General features: G+C 39.2%; 2 protein-coding genes across 2 annotated transcripts; one reads left to right on the top strand and one right to left on the bottom strand.

The window, feature by feature from the left end:
- Window positions 1-103: 103 nt before the first annotated feature.
- Window positions 104-4,516, top strand: ift22 (intraflagellar transport 22 homolog (Chlamydomonas)). Its single transcript, XM_006792139.3, has 5 exons — window positions 104-423; window positions 2,946-3,028; window positions 3,204-3,287; window positions 3,391-3,593; window positions 3,671-4,516. The coding sequence occupies exons 1-5, from the start codon at window positions 385-387 to the stop codon at window positions 3,817-3,819; spliced, it is 558 nt and encodes a 185-aa protein (XP_006792202.1). The 5' UTR covers window positions 104-384; the 3' UTR covers window positions 3,820-4,516.
- LOC102787760 (ATP synthase F(0) complex subunit g, mitochondrial-like) lies at window positions 4,041-5,409 on the bottom strand. Its single transcript, XM_035908415.1, has 3 exons — window positions 5,287-5,409; window positions 4,855-5,015; window positions 4,041-4,239 (listed from the first exon to the last, which is right to left on the bottom strand). Exons 1-3 carry the CDS (start codon window positions 5,336-5,338, stop codon window positions 4,141-4,143), a joined length of 312 nt encoding a protein of 103 aa, XP_035764308.1. The 5' UTR covers window positions 5,339-5,409; the 3' UTR covers window positions 4,041-4,140.
- Between the last annotated feature and the right edge of the window lie 12,097 nt (window positions 5,410-17,506).

The raw sequence follows: 17,506 nt of genomic DNA, 5'->3' as shown, positions 1-17,506 counted from the left end.
GGCAGCGTAACGACGTCAACTTACTATCTTTTTGTTGATTCGTTCCCTAAGGGTTGAATAGGCGGGGCCAAATTTGATTAGACCTGTAAACAGCCAATGAACAAGAGAAAGCAGAGAGCCTGGTTGAAACCATAGAAACGGAAAAGAAGTTTACTGTCGCGATTGCTAGTACTCCATCCTCGGGAAGCATCGAAGATCATTTAAAGATATATATATATTATTAAGTAAAGGTAAAAATATAGTATGACGTGGTTTAGATATGTACGCAGCTAAGTCTGGCTGATTTCCATTTACCTTGCTGTTGCGATACTGCTTCGCTATCCCGGAATTTTTAAAGATAAATTAGCTGAAAAGCTAATGCTAACCAGCGTCAGTTGAGTGGAAATGTTCAAAGCTAAAATACTCTTTGTTGGTCCCAATGAGGTGAGTAAATTCTCATTTGACTGTACACATATACAGTTGCTATTTTACCTTTCAGATTCCAGCAGGTAGCGAAAAGCGTCAACAGTGAAATGGCTAATATTAGCCAAGGCATATATATGGAAAAGGAGTGATAAGTACTATGCAAAAGTCTCGAGCCGTCCCTCATGTTTTTTTTTAATATTTTGATAGGTAAATGGGTGCAGAGATTTATTGAAAAATGTGCAAACATAGATTGAAACACAGTATATTAAATAAATTAAAAACTGAGTTTGTAACATAATAACAAGTTTGGAAGTCGATTTGTTGAGAACTGGGCTCTGGGGAGCCCAATAAATGGCTGGTTGTGTTCAAAATGCGTGTTTTTCAGTTGTACTATTTGTGTGTGCATTTGCTGCATGGGCAATATGTTTGGTACTTCCAATAGTGTTAACATACTACACAGGTCATGAACAAGATTTTTTTAAATTTTCCTTGTAAGTGGGCTAAAGCAGTTAATTAAAAGTAGTCTAACATAAATGTAAGTGCTGTAATTTGATTACTTTAATAAACCATGTAACTTGGATGGATTCGATGCTGGTGTGACCACAGTGCACACGTCTGCTGTTGCTCACAGTGGTCCAAGGGACCGCTCAGGGAGCTTGTATGTTTGTTCAGACACATGAAAAATTAGAGGGAACATTGGCCAGATGTATCTCTCAGTTTTTTCCCTATATCTTAAGGACATGACTTTTTGTTACTGTTCAATTACTGCAGACAGGTTTTATCTTCTTCAACTTGTTGAGGTTCCTCAAACTTCCTAAGGACACACCATGCTGGTACATGCCAAGTTTTCTGCTAATAACTGATGTGGAATCCCCTTGCTGGTAAAAAATAAGTTTTTTTGCGCCTGGCAAATTGACTCATATTTTACATTATTGGCATTTCAACTAAAATATCCATCCATCCATCCATCCATTCTCTTCCACTTACTCTTATCAAGGTCACTGAGGGGTCTGGAACCTATCCCAACTGCTACAGGGCCGGGTACACCCTGCCAGTCTGTAACAGGGGTTCAACCAGAATTATGGGACCAAAATTATATGTTTGTAACAGGCTACTAATAACAAAGTGCCTAGAGATACAATTTAAGACAGGTTTGTTGCTGAGTTGTCTGTTCTGTGTAAACACAACACTGGTTTATCTCTTGAGTTAAAAGGGGAAAAGGCAGGCAAAACTTTGAAAGAGCTTCAGAAAGCCTGGAGAACTATTGCTCGAGACCAGTTTTAAAAAATTCTGGCTCCTTGGAAGAACGACAAAAAGTAGCTCAAGACTTTTGCACAATATTAAAAAATAAATATAAAAACTTACTGTACTTGTTTATATTAATTGAGGGGTGTGTATTGGTTTTAATGTGCTCATACGTACAAGAATGCTTATTTTGTGCCACCAAGGAAATGATGAAGGTTCAGGATGCTATGAGAGGAAGTGTGGTACTGGATGAGGAAGTCAGGAGTAGGGTGAGGGTGATGGAAGACATGCATGAGGACAGGTTGAGCTTAGAGACTAAGTTGGTGAGGCAAGGATGATATGTTTTGGACATGTACAGAGGATGCTAATAATGAAGCTACAAGGCATGAGAAAATAAGGAAGACCACTGAAGAGGTTCATGGATGTGGTGAAGGAGGACACAAAAAGGGCTGAGGTGGCTGATGTGGCAACCCCTAAAGGGAGCAGGTGAAAGGAGAAGAAGGGACATATTCTACTTTTTGCTTTTTTAAGTAATACTAGTAGTTAACTTTAAAGTTAATATTTACTTAAAAACACGAGAGTGCAAACCTCCACAAGGCAGTTCACTCATGAATAACTTGAGCTTGCAGCTCATTCTCTTTCTCTTGACAGTACTTATTTTAAAGATATAATGCATTTTTTCGGTCAAGGTGAAAGAAAGGCAGATTTGAAATGTGACATGATATTTGGATGCAAACTATAGTGTGATATTTAGAGTCCTCATATACCAGTATTATTTCCTAAATGTTGCCAATACAAATAATGGCAAGGAAGCATAGTTAGCTCTATATAGCATTACTATCACTTTGATCTTCAGTTCAATTTATTGACCTTTTAGAAGAGGTCAGAGGTCAAATGTGACATTTCAAATCTTTGTATGGTACATTCTATATGTTGAAAATGCACAGAATACTTACAAGAATCACTGTTTCTAAGTTATAACACTTTTTGTCAATTTTCAACCAGTAAATCATTACTGGTTGAACAACAGGTCTTTGACCCCAAAGACCTGTTGGATACAAGTCAAATTTTAATAGCTTGTAAACATGGCCCCACTCTACACCCTAACAAAGTTTTACCAGAATTCATTCAAAACTTTTCAAACTATCGTGCTTACAGACAGAAAGAATGTCATGCATGCAAACGCTACCAAAAACATGACTTCCTTGCCAGAGGTAATAATTCCCGTCTGTCAGGCTGGGTAATGCTACTATTTTGCCATTGTACCTAAAGCCATCTGCTTTTCTGTTTTTCAGAGTGGGAAAACAGTTCTTGCAAATTTTCTCTCAGACACAACAGAAAATGTGGGCGGTGAATACAGACCTACTCAAGGAGTCAGGTACAAATCCTATGTGAGCTTTACTGCTTTCAACATTAAGCCACTCCGAGTGTCACTTTAGTGTAAAAATCAGTCATCGCAATGACAAGATTGAACCAATATCATAGCCTTCCTTGACAGATATCAGTCTTTGTGTGTAAAAATACAAAGTGCAGCTACTTTCTGTTGTTTCAAGGATACTGGAATTTGAATCACAGCCTGAGGGCAGCAGTGACAAGTCGTGCGAGGTTGAACTTTGGGACTGTTCAGGGGATTTCAAGTAAGTGGAGGCATAGATGTTATCCTTACCTTTATGTGACAATTAAGAGAAGTGTTGTTACTTACATTGTAATATGATGGTAGTAAAATGTATTTTCATACAGATTTGAATCATGCTGGCCTGCAATCATGAAGGACTCCAGCGGTGTGGTGATCATTTTTAACCCCGATGTTCCAAGTCACCTCAAAGAAATAGAGACGTGGCATTCGATGTTCATCTCCTCTCAAGGTCTGCAGGACAGCCAGTGTCTGCTCATAGCTCACCACAAGCCTGGCAGTGGAGTGGAAGACAGACGGCTGCCTTTAGGTAACTTGTGCTGCAGTCCTCTGAGAGTCATGAGAATCATTATCTCTGGGCTAATGTAGTCACATTTTCTTGTGCAGCGTCACATCTAAGCAGACTGCTGCTCATTCACTCCAACCTGGAAGAAGAGCCAGAGGATGTGAGGCAAGCTTTCTGCAGATACCTGGGAAACGTCGTGAACGCGATGTCGGAGAGTCGAGAGCGAGAGGAGATGTCCATCATTACGTAGCAGTAGCATCTATAAAATATGCGGCCTGAATTAAGATGTGTTTTGTTGCCATCTGCAGTACTACCACATTTTCACTCTAAATTATACATGTATGCAAACTTTAATATTCTCTACAATAGGTGTAGAACATATTCAGCGTTGGTTTCTTGCATTTTGTAAATCTTTTATGAATAAAATATGACCCAGTTCTCTCTTGAAATTAATACTCGAGACACAAAATCTACTCCTGTATACAAACATCTGTTTATTTGGAAGAATGTGGTGCAGGCTGTTGAGAATGTAATGACTGGAAAAGCAAGAGGAGGAAGAAAAGTTCATTTTTCAGACATCATATCCAACAATGCCTCCTTTGCCAATGCACTCTCCGATGTAGAACCACATCAGCACTTCAGTGGTCACCAGTCCATTCCTTATGGCATCCTGCAAGGAAACAAGTTGTCACTCAAGAAAACTCCTTAAATGTTTCTAGAATAACACACTCAGTAACAGTCGCTGCATGAGGCCTGATAATGTAACACAAAGAGGGTTTTGTAAGTAATTGTTGAGATGTTATTCAGCTGGTGTTACGGCACTTGTGTTTACCTATTTTTACTTTAACATGTTCTGTAAAGGTTTGTGTGTGTGAGAGACCCACAATGTTTACGTTGAGACAGTGAAACAGACTTTGTAAAGAATAAAGGATGTTGTAAAGAATAAAGGATAGTAATAACTATCACAAGTGTAGCTGAAGTTAACATGGAATGATGCTTAAAGTCCCTAAAATAGGTGTGAGGCGTTTGATGAACTCATCTGGAATGACCCTCAAGCAAAATTCACAACCTACTGGTAAATATTCAAAATAGGTACTTTCTGGTGCACAATATAAAATCTAATCACTCAGGGCCCTGAAGTCCCACAGCAACATGGAAGCACACATCTGTCAAACTATTTGTTTATTACACATTACAGGCTGGCCATTCCTTCAAGGTCTACTTTCTGTGCAGCAAAGTTAATCTAAAAGGTAAACAGAGGTTAATCGACTCAGTTCAAACTTACTTTCACTGTAGTTTGTCCCAGGCGTCCCGTCTGATAGCTCCTGATCATTCCTTTTGCAGCTTCTATGGCTTTGGGGATCTCAGCTGGGCTCGGTGGGACCAGCTCCACTCGGGCGTAGTGCCAGAAGGTCGCTAGCCGGGGTTTGGAGTATGTAAGAGCGGCTGAAAGTCACACACAAACCACGTCAGTCAAAGAGCAGTAAAGCCAGCAAAGCCAAACGCAACACGGTTATTTCGCCTCTCATGAAAAACTTTATAAAGTACAAATACAAATTCACAAACTTATAAAGATTTGCTAGTTGATGTTTTGACGCCAGAGGTCACAGTGCAGCTGCTACAAACTGTAAGCAACGCGACATTGCCCCTGCTACACGATTCATGGTAAGTACCTCACTTTTTGTTCTAGTATAAAAAGAAGAGTGAGAAGACTTACCGCCGACTAATGCGGGAACTTTATTCACAACTTTCTTAACTGCCTGCGCCATGATGAGGACTTCCCAGGAGGTCACCAGAAGAAGAAAGCAATCTTCCGGGTCGTCGATTTTCAAAATAAAATGAGATGTGCACGTTAACAAGTTAAAGTTAAGAGCAATTAGTTAAATATTTATGGAAGCTTGTTTCAGCCACTAACAAAAATATATTTTTTGCCATCCATAAGTGAAAAATTTAGGTTAATATCTAAAAAAAACTTGACTTAATAACGCAAAAATTCATCTCATTTTCTCAGAAGTTGGAAAAAGAAAGAAAAACGCCCCCGTAAGTCAAAATTTGGGGTAAATTTTGGGTAGCTCAGATTTTGAAATGAGTCAGTAACAACTCTAAATTTCCAGTCAGTAACCTGAGGATTTGACTTCAATTCAGCTTCGTTTCAGGTTTACCAGGGTGAGTTTTCTTGTCTGAAGTTAGTTTTTACTTATATTTTTAGTTTCAGCAGCCTGCCATTTTTATTAGTTCCAGGGAACATTTTTCTTGGTTTTTTCCCCCTTTTAATTATCAGGTTATTGTTTGGAGCACATTATGAGGGGCAATATTTAGGACAGGTATTACAATACAAGCACAAGACTTTGTGAGGGCAGTTGACCTCAGAAACTCTCCTAATTGGCAAGGTCGTCAGGTTGTGCTGCTGATTTTTTTTTTAACCAAACTGACAAAGCATAAAATCATGGACAGTTCCTCTATGTTTGGTTTTATTTCGTTTTGTAATTCACCAAATTCTTATTCAATTCTTATTGTCTTAAAAAACTGCTAAAAACGAATCTTTTAAGGCTTGCATTTAGTTAGCTCTTTTTTTATACTCTGGTATTTTCTTTTGAAGCACTTTGTGATGTTTATCTTGAAAAGTGGTATAGAGATAAAAATGTGCTTACCTTTTTTAAAATTATTTTTACATCAATTAACTGAAAGGTTTTATCCCACTACGAAAAAGACAAAACTTGTACCTTGTACAGTAGTGGGTGTGGGTGTAGATTTCTTTTCTTTTCTTTTTTTAGTATTACAGGGATGACTGAATCATTACTCACTGTCCTCTGACTCACTCGACAGGCCACATTAAACAAAACAACTGGAGCAGCACCAAAGTACAAACAAGAAAGGAGGCCAGAGCTGCATTTCCCAGGTAAACGCCCAACACCCGGTACTATTTGTTTAATTCACTGTTATAAAGCTTTAGCCAAATCACTGCATGTTTTCACACGCAAGAAAATAAATGATTTGTAGAGCTGGAAGAATTTCTCACATTTGAGATGGCCATAAAGCAAATTGAAAAGTTCAGTGATGACTTTCTGCAGGTTTCTCATCCCATTTTCTGAATCCCTGCAGAGTGCAATTCAAACAGTGGATATACATGCGGTCAATTTGGCAGGAACTTCAACTAGATTTTTAAACAGCAAATCACTAGAGGGTGCTCTCTAATATCTTATAACCCCTGAAAGGCTTTAGGGAGAAACGCACACCTTGTTAAAGTCTTTTGCATGTATGTTCTTATATTTTGATGTTGTCAAATGGTTCTCAAATGATGGTGGGCCCATCCCCTACAAACTCGTGTTTCCCAGCCAAACACAGTTACAACTCCCAGTGTTTTATTTTGAAAGTAGCTAAAACTGCCAATGCAAAACACCAAACTTGTCATCTTAGATTACAGGGAAATATAATCGAAGTAAAACAGGTTTCAGAAAGCAGAAAGAATTTTCCATTTCACGTTAACACTTTAGATTACATTCACTGTAAGTCTGACAGCTCCTCAGTATATTTATGAACAAGCAAAGGAAGACTGCAAACAGGCATGTGATGGCGTGGAAAAACATTGAACTCTGAGGCTATTTTAGAGTAACTTTGGGTATAATGGGAAACTGTGGAAAAAGTGTAATTTACTTTAATGCACAACTCAAACTGCTTCCTGAGTAAGATATTTTTAAAAATGTTTCCTTGATGACCTTCAAGATTTAGATGAGAGAAATGCCTTCTTAAGTAAAGCTTGGTCTATAGTTGATGACTGAGAACACCCTCTTTATTCTGATTTAGAACCAGTTCCCTCTCAATGACAGCATAGGATGCCTCTGGTTGATAAAAAATGTGTAAAAAATGTGTGAAGTATGGGTGAAATCTCATAAGTGCTTCCCATGTCTCTTGAGGCATAGAAAAGGAGGCAGTGGGACATTGTGTTTTTTATCAATTTAAAATAAAGGGAGGGAAATAAGGGATCATTTGTGTTTTTATTTATTTATACACTCCAACCTTCACACAGCTTGGCTCTTTCTCCCTGTTTCCACTCATTACGCTTACTTCCTGGCATCTTAATAAAGGCAGAGGCTTTAATTTTCTAACGTAACTCTTTGCAAGAAATCAAATGTATGAACTTTCCTCATTGGGAATATCAGCATTAGTAAAAGACCAAAAAACAAAAAAACGAATAAAGTGAATAAATAAATAATGTAAGGAGGGGACATGTGCTCCGGATATGACTAAGAGCATAGAAGAGTGAGGTGTTCTACACAGTGATCCAGAAGGACACTTGCTGTGAGTCATAGAAATAGATGGTGACAGACAGAAAGACAAAGGCAGATGTGTACAGAAGCTGCAGTGACGACGTAAATCTTGCCTTTCATGGTATAAAATGGCCCATACATGTAGTTGAGATTAAAACAAATGACATCACTTCCTTTGTTTTGGCTGTTGGCACGAATGCGCATTTGGAGATAGATCAGCAGTGCGGGCAGTAATCAGTCGTAGCCCGCAGGCTACGAAGACAGATAGGGACCTCATCCAGTTCTGTGTGCTGGTCTGCAGGGAAGTGTGTTGCTGATTGCCAGCACTGAGGTGATGAAGTCATTTGTTTTAATCCCATATGCAGCTACATTTTTTTTAGTCCTTAAAATTAGCATCTTTATCCTAATCATTCTTTTTCTCCCCTTCTTTGCTACCTGTTAAAATTTCCTCTCGCCGTCTGGTCCTCTTTAGAGTTAATCCATCAGAAACAGTGCAGTTCACAACTTGCAGAAAATTTGATGTCAGATGAATTCTGATTAGATTTTGCTTTCCTCCCAACATGCAGATTTTATCTGTGACAATCTGTGCTCAAGCTCCAAAAGAAGATTATTGTGTGTGTATATTTACAAAATGGATAAAGCAATAAAAACTGAAAATGAGGAAAAGCGAAAAAAGTCAGATGAGGGTGAGTTGGAACAATCGTATCAGGAGTTAGACGAACTGTGCTTGGCACATCTGTTATAATAAAATTCCCAGAGTTGGTCCTTCAGTGAAAGAATATGAATGAATCCGTTTGAGTCTGGTTTCCACCACAAGCCTGAGAGCTGCTATACCCACCATTTTTATGATGAAATGGCTCTAATTGATTTGCATTTTTATGTATTTATTTTTTTGTTCTCTCTCACAGTGTTGTTTCAGCCAATGCACGTAGCTGTTTTCAAGAAAAATCTGAAAAATCCCCTGATAAGCCCTCTGTGCACTAATCAGAACACACAAAATTAGCAAAGTCAAAAGTCAAATATCTAACGATGATATGGGGAATTTTAGACTTAAATATATCAGGTGATCAGAAACTTAATAAAGTATATTTGTGATCTACATGTTTACCACCAAGTTTGCTCTATGAACCTGGTGGCATATAATCTGTTGGTGCTTGTTACACTGCTCCTAATGATCGCAAAATTCAACGAGATGCTGAACACAATTTATTCCCCTTTATGCAGCTAATCGTCTTTTACCTGAGAGCCACCAGCTGAAACAGATAGGTGATAAAAAACATCAGCAAACAGCAGATCGCCCATGCTAATGTCAGCAAATGAACTGTGTTCTGTAACAACACTGTGACATTGTGAACTCTTGCTGGAGTCTAGTAGCGTAAAGGGACCAATTATAGCACAACTCCCTGCACCTCGCTCGGCTTGGATAGTGGAGCGCATTAACAGTACTGTGATCATTATACCAAACCACAGAGGTATTGAGAGTTATGAACCTCTCGACATAGGTCTTGATTCACAGATCTATCTTTTTTTTTCTCAGTCTCTGGGAAGCTCAGCTGTGCACAAGGACCTCAGAGTTAAGTCATTCCTCTTCCATGCTGAAGAGTTCCAGGTGATGTGATGGTTTGGTGAAGACAGTTGTAATTATATATTTAATCCCACCCACACCCCCTCAGAGGGACAGAGATTCTGGTAAGACAGTAAGGAGACAGATGAGACTGCAAATGAGTCTGAAAAATAGGCTGATGGATCGGTGGAGGACGGCGATTTGTTATGTGGAGGAGACTTGCTTAAAGGTGGCAAATAAGCTTCACAGTTCTTAACTTGCAAGCTCGCTTTAATAATGAAACACATTGTTTGGGAGATGTATTCATATCCTTGCAGCAAAGCATTCGTCTTTTTCTAACAGTGCAGTGTAACAAGTAAACAGATGGTAGCTTTATGTGTTTTGGCTCTCTTGCGTCAAGAATTGTGCTTTTAAATAAAGACAGGAGGGAGAAAAGAAAATAAGAAATGCATCAACAGACTATTTGGATCTTCTGAGAGTTTTGATCAAGAAAATACAGCTTTGTAAATATAAATTATACCTCTGTGCAGCAGTCATGAGCCGCCCCTCATTTCTTTATATGTTGCTTCCAAGGAACCAGATTTTGTTGTCATTTTAAAAAGTGGTCTAGAGCAATAGTTCTCCAAGCTTTCTGGAGGTCTTTCTTTTTATTTGGACACTGGCTGCTTTTTCTATCAGTCACTCAAGCATAAAAACTGCCTAACTCAAGAGATGGAGCAATGTTGTGTCTACACATAACACACCTTTTTCCTTTTTTTTTTTTTTTTTTTTGCCTGTCCCATTTGGTTCTTTAGCCGTCAGAATTGTTGTCTGAAGACCAACAAGGATACCCAATGGATTTATTTTGCCAAATGGATCATCATGGCATTGCCATATTGGTCCATTTGATCGACGTTTGTTTTTATTATTTATTTTATTTTATTTTCAGTTGTTACAGACGGGACAGACATGAGTGAGGGATAGGAAAGGGAGAAAGAAAGAGGAAGGAAAAGAAAAACAGAAGGGGAGAGGGACAGTGAGAAAGGGGAAAAAAATATCTCCTGGATCACCTGTTGAGAGAAAAAGAATAGAAAACAAGCAAAAAAACCCCAAAGCAACATACTAAACACAATACCATTGCATTAATTTAGCTAAGTGTAAACAGCAGTAAATACTAAATATTGAATGTTGTTGTGCAGCACGCAGGACAGACAGCGCACAATGTGCTTTGAAGTAGCAGCCAAGAAAGGTGTGATTTAAGTCTACGAACAGTGAACACCCGTGTGCACACCTGTGTGGATCGGCGCACTTGTATTCAAATGGTTTCCCCATGTAATGGTCTGCAAGAGGATGTAGAGAGACATAGCCCCGTCCCCCAGGGCATGAAGCAGGCATGGAGGAGATCCAGGCCCCAGACATCCAGAGGCCCCAGAGTGCAAGAGCCCAAGGAGGACCACCGGAGGGGCATCCGTGCCACCCTCATGGGAAGGGCTGAGGATCCCCAGATGAGGGGTCACCCAGTAGCCACCGGGCAGAAGCTAGAGGGGGCTGCACCGGCGTGCCCGCCGGCTCCGCCGGCAGACAGCTGTGCCAGAGTGAACCGAGCCGCAGGCCCAGAGGCCGAAGGCCCGAGGGCCCCCCGCGCCCCGGAAGAAAGAACAAATTAAAATTTTTGTATTTAGGCACTTTGTTGCGAGCAGTCTGTTGTGAAAAAAAAGAGAGTTCCCATTTCTATTGTTGAAATTGACAAAAAATGAAAAGATAACACAATTTGAGAGGCATCTCAAATTAAAATCGTATGTTTGCGTCAACAAGCTTCTTCCTGAAAGATATACGAGCTGATAACTTGTATATTTTGGTATAGTGTGCAGTGTGTCCTCAAACAGTTATGAACAAGAAATGTACCATCAGATGTTGATCCTCCATGCAACACCATGTAGATAACTTAATATTTCATCATGACAATGATCCCAAACACACACAGTGGAACACTGCTGGTCATTGATTGTGTGCACATAATAAATTACATAGCACATGCACACTCTTCTGTCACTGTATTTGAAGAGTTTGGAAACACTTTCTCTTTCTAGTCTTATATTAATCTGTCAGCACTACAATAAAATGGCTTTGCCAAAAACATGAATGTCCTCGCATGAGAAAATAATAAAATAAAATAAATCCCTGATGATGAGACCCGAGAGACCAAACGGCAGTTTTCAGTCTTTCTTATCCAGATCTGAATGTGAGGCAACATGCATGTGTCACAACTTTTAAGATTTGGCTACTTGCAAACATTATACATTATTCTAAAATTTAAATTAAAGAGAGATTGTTTTAAAACAGAGGGGAAGAACCGAGATGCATTACAGAACACAGATGTAGGGACAGGACTTCCTGGTAGTGATCTACAAGTAGCAGCAGAGCTGGAAGCGTTGCAGGCAAGCTCAAAGAGATGAGCTTGAAGAGAAGATCAGCAAGATTAAAATAAGGTAGATCTATTTTTTATTTGTAATTGTTTCAATGTGACACATGTAGTGCTTGGGTTTGTGCTGCCTTCTCTGCTACTGATACCAGGTCATAGAAACTGTGGGCCCCGAAATATGCAGTTGCTTGTAGATGCTTTCACCCTCTTTAAAAAAAAGACTTATTCTTTGGTAATAACTGCTTCAAATCACAAAATAAGTGCGTTTTGTGCAAACACGGCATTTGGGAATTGATACCGTGACTCTGGTTCAGTCACTCCCTCTGTGGTCCCATGCCAGTAAGCTATGAATTATGAGTATCTGTTTCTCTTTTATGGCTCTCCATATATGCTTAAGCATGATGTCGTGGCGTCTGTCTGCTTGTTTATTTATGTTGTCAACTGTGCAGTATGTGCCCTGCTATTAATGGTGATTTTTTTTTTCTTTTTACTTTTGACTACTGCAATAATGTGTTTTCATGTTGCTGATTGATGTTGGTGAAATATAATTTCTCACGTTGGGTATTTTGCCTGTGATAGTTTCGCAGTGCATATTTCTCTTTGTGGTGGCGACCAGGCCTGCTGTCGAGGGTAAAGCATGACGGGATCACACGGGCTCAGTTTTTAGCAATGCTGGCTCACAGCAAGAGGGTGCTGGATTCAAACTCAGGCAGGGCGTCTTGATTGATTATGGGGATGTTCCTAATAGTAAACTCCCTGAAGTCAAAAACAATGACTCCACTTTCAGCTTGTAGGTATTTTCATCGTCACTAGAAATGAGGACAATGATTGTGGTGTCATCAGCAAACTTAGCTGTGGAGCTCAGGGTGCAGATGGGGAAACTGTCATAGGTAAACAGTATGTGGAGCTTTGAGCTCAACACACAGCGCTGTGGGATAGCTGTGTTTGGATGAGAGCGCAGGAGGTGTGCTTTCGAACTCTGATGTGTTGCGGTTGACTCGTCACCAAGTCCATGTTCTGTGAACATGAGGGTTCAACTTTCTGACCACTTTGTAAACAATGACTATATTTGTTAAAATCCCAAGTTTTAAACTCCTCCTCACTTAACTACACCGGCATACATCTTATCATGTTCCCTGTCAATCTGTTGGACATACCAAGGAGTCTAAATAACACCACCCTTTTGGCTTGGTAGGCTTTTAACCTCCTTACAACCAGACTGAGAACAAAACACTCTGCTTAACCTTGTAACTGATTAAGAGATTTCCTCACTTTAATGTATGGTTGTGTTACACAAAATCTCTGTATTGTTAATTTTAAAGAAATGGAAATGCTAAGATGGTGGATGTATTAGTGAGGTAAGCTGATTTTATCCTAATGTACTGAAACTTTCAGTAGCATGACGGCACTGTGATTTGCTTTGTTCCTTAATCATAATTTTTTTGTTCTTATTTGAATGTGTAGAAAAAAAATCATCCATCCAACCATCTATTAATTCACCCATCCAACCTCCAACTGTTAAATCTACCAATTCATCGTCACAATAAACCTTTTGGTAAAAAATCTACAAATATACGAATAGTAACATCCTCTAAGGTTCCTCTAAGTGTGTAAGTACAGTGGGTTGTACATATTAAGGTTAGATACAGGGTGAGGTTTGCATCATGACTGTATGCAGTGTAAATCTTCATGTGGGTCGGAATAATTGTGTCACGGGTGACTTTTTGGCTTTAAAAAAGGTTTTTCTGTTTTGTGAACTTAGTCTCATCCTTCAGTCTCAGGAAAGATGGTAGCGTGAACCGCTGTGACTCTGCTTGAGCAGTTTGGAGACAAAGTTAAAGACACAAGACTGAGATGGTTTGGACATGTACAAAAGAGGGCGAGTGGATATATTGGGGAAAGGATTTTGAAGATGGGAATACCAGGTAGGAGGAAAAGAGGAAGACCACAGAGGAGGTTCAGAGATGTAGTGAAAGACATGCTGAAGGCGACCTCTAAAGAGAACAGCTGAAAAAAGAAGCTTTTGTCAAGAAAACTCTCCAGCAGCTCTTGTTGGTTCAGTTAAATGTGGAAAATATTGTTATCAAAACACAATAAAACAAAAGTTTCTCCAATCTGCAGAACTCCAACAAGATTGACAGTAATTTGGATGAGTCTGTGTTCCAGCAACTCAAAGAGACGTTTTCTTTTGCTTCATCTTTTGATCACTTTGCTCAAAACGCAGATCAATGGAGTGAAATCTTCTGTGTAGAGAGTACAAATGGTTACAGTAGTTAGCAGCTTTCCTACTTCTATCCTGATGGCTTTCCTGGTTGAAATTCCACTTTTTGCATGTTTACATTTTTCCTTTTTATTATATCATTATATAATATATAAGTACATTTTCTAAATTAAAAATGAAATAAGCATAAGTACATAAAATGGCTGGCTAATGTTGTACAGATCCTCTGTTGTGTTGCCAAAGCAGCTCTGACCGATGAGCATGGGGACTTGACTTTTGGGAGTGTCTTGCTGGATCAGGATTTTCCAGGAGCATCAGCACCAGATGATGAAAGTTGGGGAATTTGGAAATTGGAGAATTAATGTAGCTGATCTGTTCTTGCACTGCAGTGGAGAGAGCCATTGCCATAAGAGTCTGCAAGATTGAGTCTTTCTATGTCAGAGTAGCATTAAGATGATGCCAGGATCATAGATCTCCCTGCAGACGCTGCATTGTAATGAAATACTCAGTGTTCTTCATGACACCAGTCAGTGGTTTTAATCATATGACTGATCAGTAATTCTACCACCAAGTAATTGTATGTTCAGTTTCCAGCTTCACACAAGACTTTCACATCTATACTGTGGAAGTTGGACAGAGTGGTATGTTAAAGTTGATTTTGTCTCACAGCCTGTATCATAACCAGCTTCAGATGTGTTGAGACGGAACAATTTCAACATTCACACTGACAACCTTTATCTGTTGGAGTAAACATCTTTTCTTCCCATGTCAGTATAAACCATTTTCGTTCCACGCCGCCACCGCAATAATGTCAGTGGAGCTTAAATCTGCTTGTATAGCAGTTACGTGCACACACTGTTTTGACGATAGAGGCTAAACATGAACTTTAATTCAAAGATGCAGACTCTACCAAGTAAACATCCACAGGTCAAAGCAGATTTCAGCTAACAGAGCGAGAAAGCGAAACTTCACATACACAAACACAGGTCAGAGATTCAGTCTCTGTAAAGTCTACTTTTCACACTGGAGCCAATTAAGGAACCTTAAATTTCCTCAGCCAACATTTTATTTTCCTCATTTCTATTCTCGTGTGACTCACAAGATAAAGTATTTAAAAATGTGCAAAACACACAGAACTGCTTTTTTCTTAAATCTGATTAATTTCAAAGGATCTATTTCAAGTTTCTCCATTCTCACACAATAAACTGAAGGCCTCCGTCTTGTGACAGATGATTTAGTTAACGATTTCGATCTAAATGGAAAGACTGCTTCAGGATAGCCCGTGTCTCCCAAACTTTCTCCGGATTCCAATTTGTTAAATCTAAAAACAGCATGTTATATGTTTCCTTTCTATTTGTGGCCTCACATGTGAAATAGCCTCTGAAAGGCAGGATTAAAGTGTCCAGCCTGATGGTGTATGAGCCGATTTTAATTACTGAAATGTGAGCCCTCGTTCTGGGTTTGGGGTTTGGGGCTGTCACAAACAAGCGTGACACACACTTTCAGATGATTCATTTTCATATTGAACGCAGACGGTACAGAACATAAACGCACATTTACACACGCACACAGCTGTTGCTGTGGTTTCTCCCAGATAGGGAAGATGATCCACTGTCACGCAATCTGGCTTCTTCTTCAGTATAACGTTACAGCTGTGTTTTCTCTAACATAGAAGAAATACAGGAGGGCACACTGATGGTGCATTCGTTTTGTGACGCTGCAAAGTCAGAGCAAAAATTTGGCCTGATGTGTACATGACTAGTGTGAATGTTCTTCTTTTAGCGGTTTGAGCCTATGGGAGTGTGTACACCTGTGTAAAATTAAACATTATGTAAGAGTTTGTGTGGATATGGTTGTGTATAAAAGTGCCTGTGTTAATGTGGGCTCTTGTGTGCAGATACAACAGGCCAGATGTCAAACAGAAACAGGTACCTGACTCATGGCTGCAGAATCCAGACAGTGGAAAAGAATGACGATGAGAAGCTAAAAATCCCTCATATCACCTCCTCTGTGTAACTTTTGTACTTAAGGTACAACACCAGAAACGTCAGCATTTCAAAATATCCTTTTAGGCCCCAGCATATTGGTAAAATATCTTGTTCTAAGGAAAACAACAAAGTACAGGATTTAAGAGAAGGGGAGCAAACCATCACTGCACACACGGTGATTGATTTATAAATAATAAACCAGACAACCAGTGCTTTGTTTTTTTTTTTTTTCAAAGCTACTTCGCTGTTCTGCTTTATTTCATGTTATTTCTCTAACTATTTGTTTAGAGAAAGAAAATACATGTTTACAGCAAGAAATTAAAGAACGTAGACATGATAGCAAAATATATGATATATTATATATTTCTTGTTTTTGCAAGTGCACGAACAAACTTTGGAAAACACAGTCTGACAGTGAATGGGATTCACATTACTGTCATCAGTAATCTGGAGAAACTGTTGGAGAAGCGGCACTTTGTCACTGAGAGGCAGCAGCAGTCAAACAGTGGCACCTTTCTGGTGTTTACCACTTTTCAGAGTGCCAAGTTCACAGTAAAGCAATTGTTACACCAGAAAAAACTAATTTTAAGATAAGTTGCTGTAGATTCTGCATTAACTCACTGGCACCTGGATGCCAGTAATCTACAATAAACACTGTTAAGAGTAACTTTACTTTGAAAACCTCTTTTGGAGAAAAAAATTCTGCTGTAATTGAATTTACTTGTAAGTGCGATGACATAAATTTAGTGACATAAGATAAATTGTTATAACTGGAATTCCCAGTATTTTCATGTAATTTGTATTTACAGTAAAGTTGCTGTATTTTTGATTTACAGTAGTTTGGTAAAGTTGAGCAACTTTTTGTAGAATTGCACGGGACTATTATGCTTGACATTTTTGTTCTAGCGATGGGATGATGTAACATCCACTGATGCAAGCCGCCACTTTGATATTGTTTTAACCAGTCATGCACTTCTCCCTTTTAGTAGCCTGATGCATTGTGCTGCTGTCACTGCAGATAGGTTGAAAATATGACTGCATGATTTTGTTGGTTTTTTACCACCATTTTATTGATACAGAACATACAGAGAAATAATGATATACAGAGGCTCAGAGGTTCACAGATTATACAGAGGGAAATGTTGCAACAATATAAGAATTTGACTTTCTCAAAAAAAACCCTAAAAGAAAAAACCTCTTTGCTTCCCATTTTGACTTCTTCTACAGCAGCGTTGAAGTGGAGGTTTTGCCTGAGTGACGACCTTCTTCAGGAGAATGCTGCAGCAGGTACTCGTGTCCAAACTGCTGGTATTAATGGTACACAGTGATAAGACGGGTATATTGGGTCCCTTAATCTGAAAGTAATCCTTCATTTCTGGTTTCACAACTGGTCAGCAAGTAATTGTCAAACGTTTGCATGAAGGATTTACTTTGAAGGCAAATGTTCTCTGTTTCCTTTTCACAATTTCAGCAAGTAGTTGGCGAGCGCAGGCAA

This window comes from Neolamprologus brichardi, chromosome 18 (assembly GCF_056152115.1).
Source record: "Neolamprologus brichardi isolate AB-2024 chromosome 18, ASM5615211v1, whole genome shotgun sequence".
NCBI classification, from domain to species: Eukaryota; Metazoa; Chordata; class Actinopteri; order Cichliformes; family Cichlidae; genus Neolamprologus; species Neolamprologus brichardi.
The sequence above is the reverse complement of the archived record's forward strand: the minus strand, read 5'-3'. Positions and strand labels throughout refer to the sequence as shown.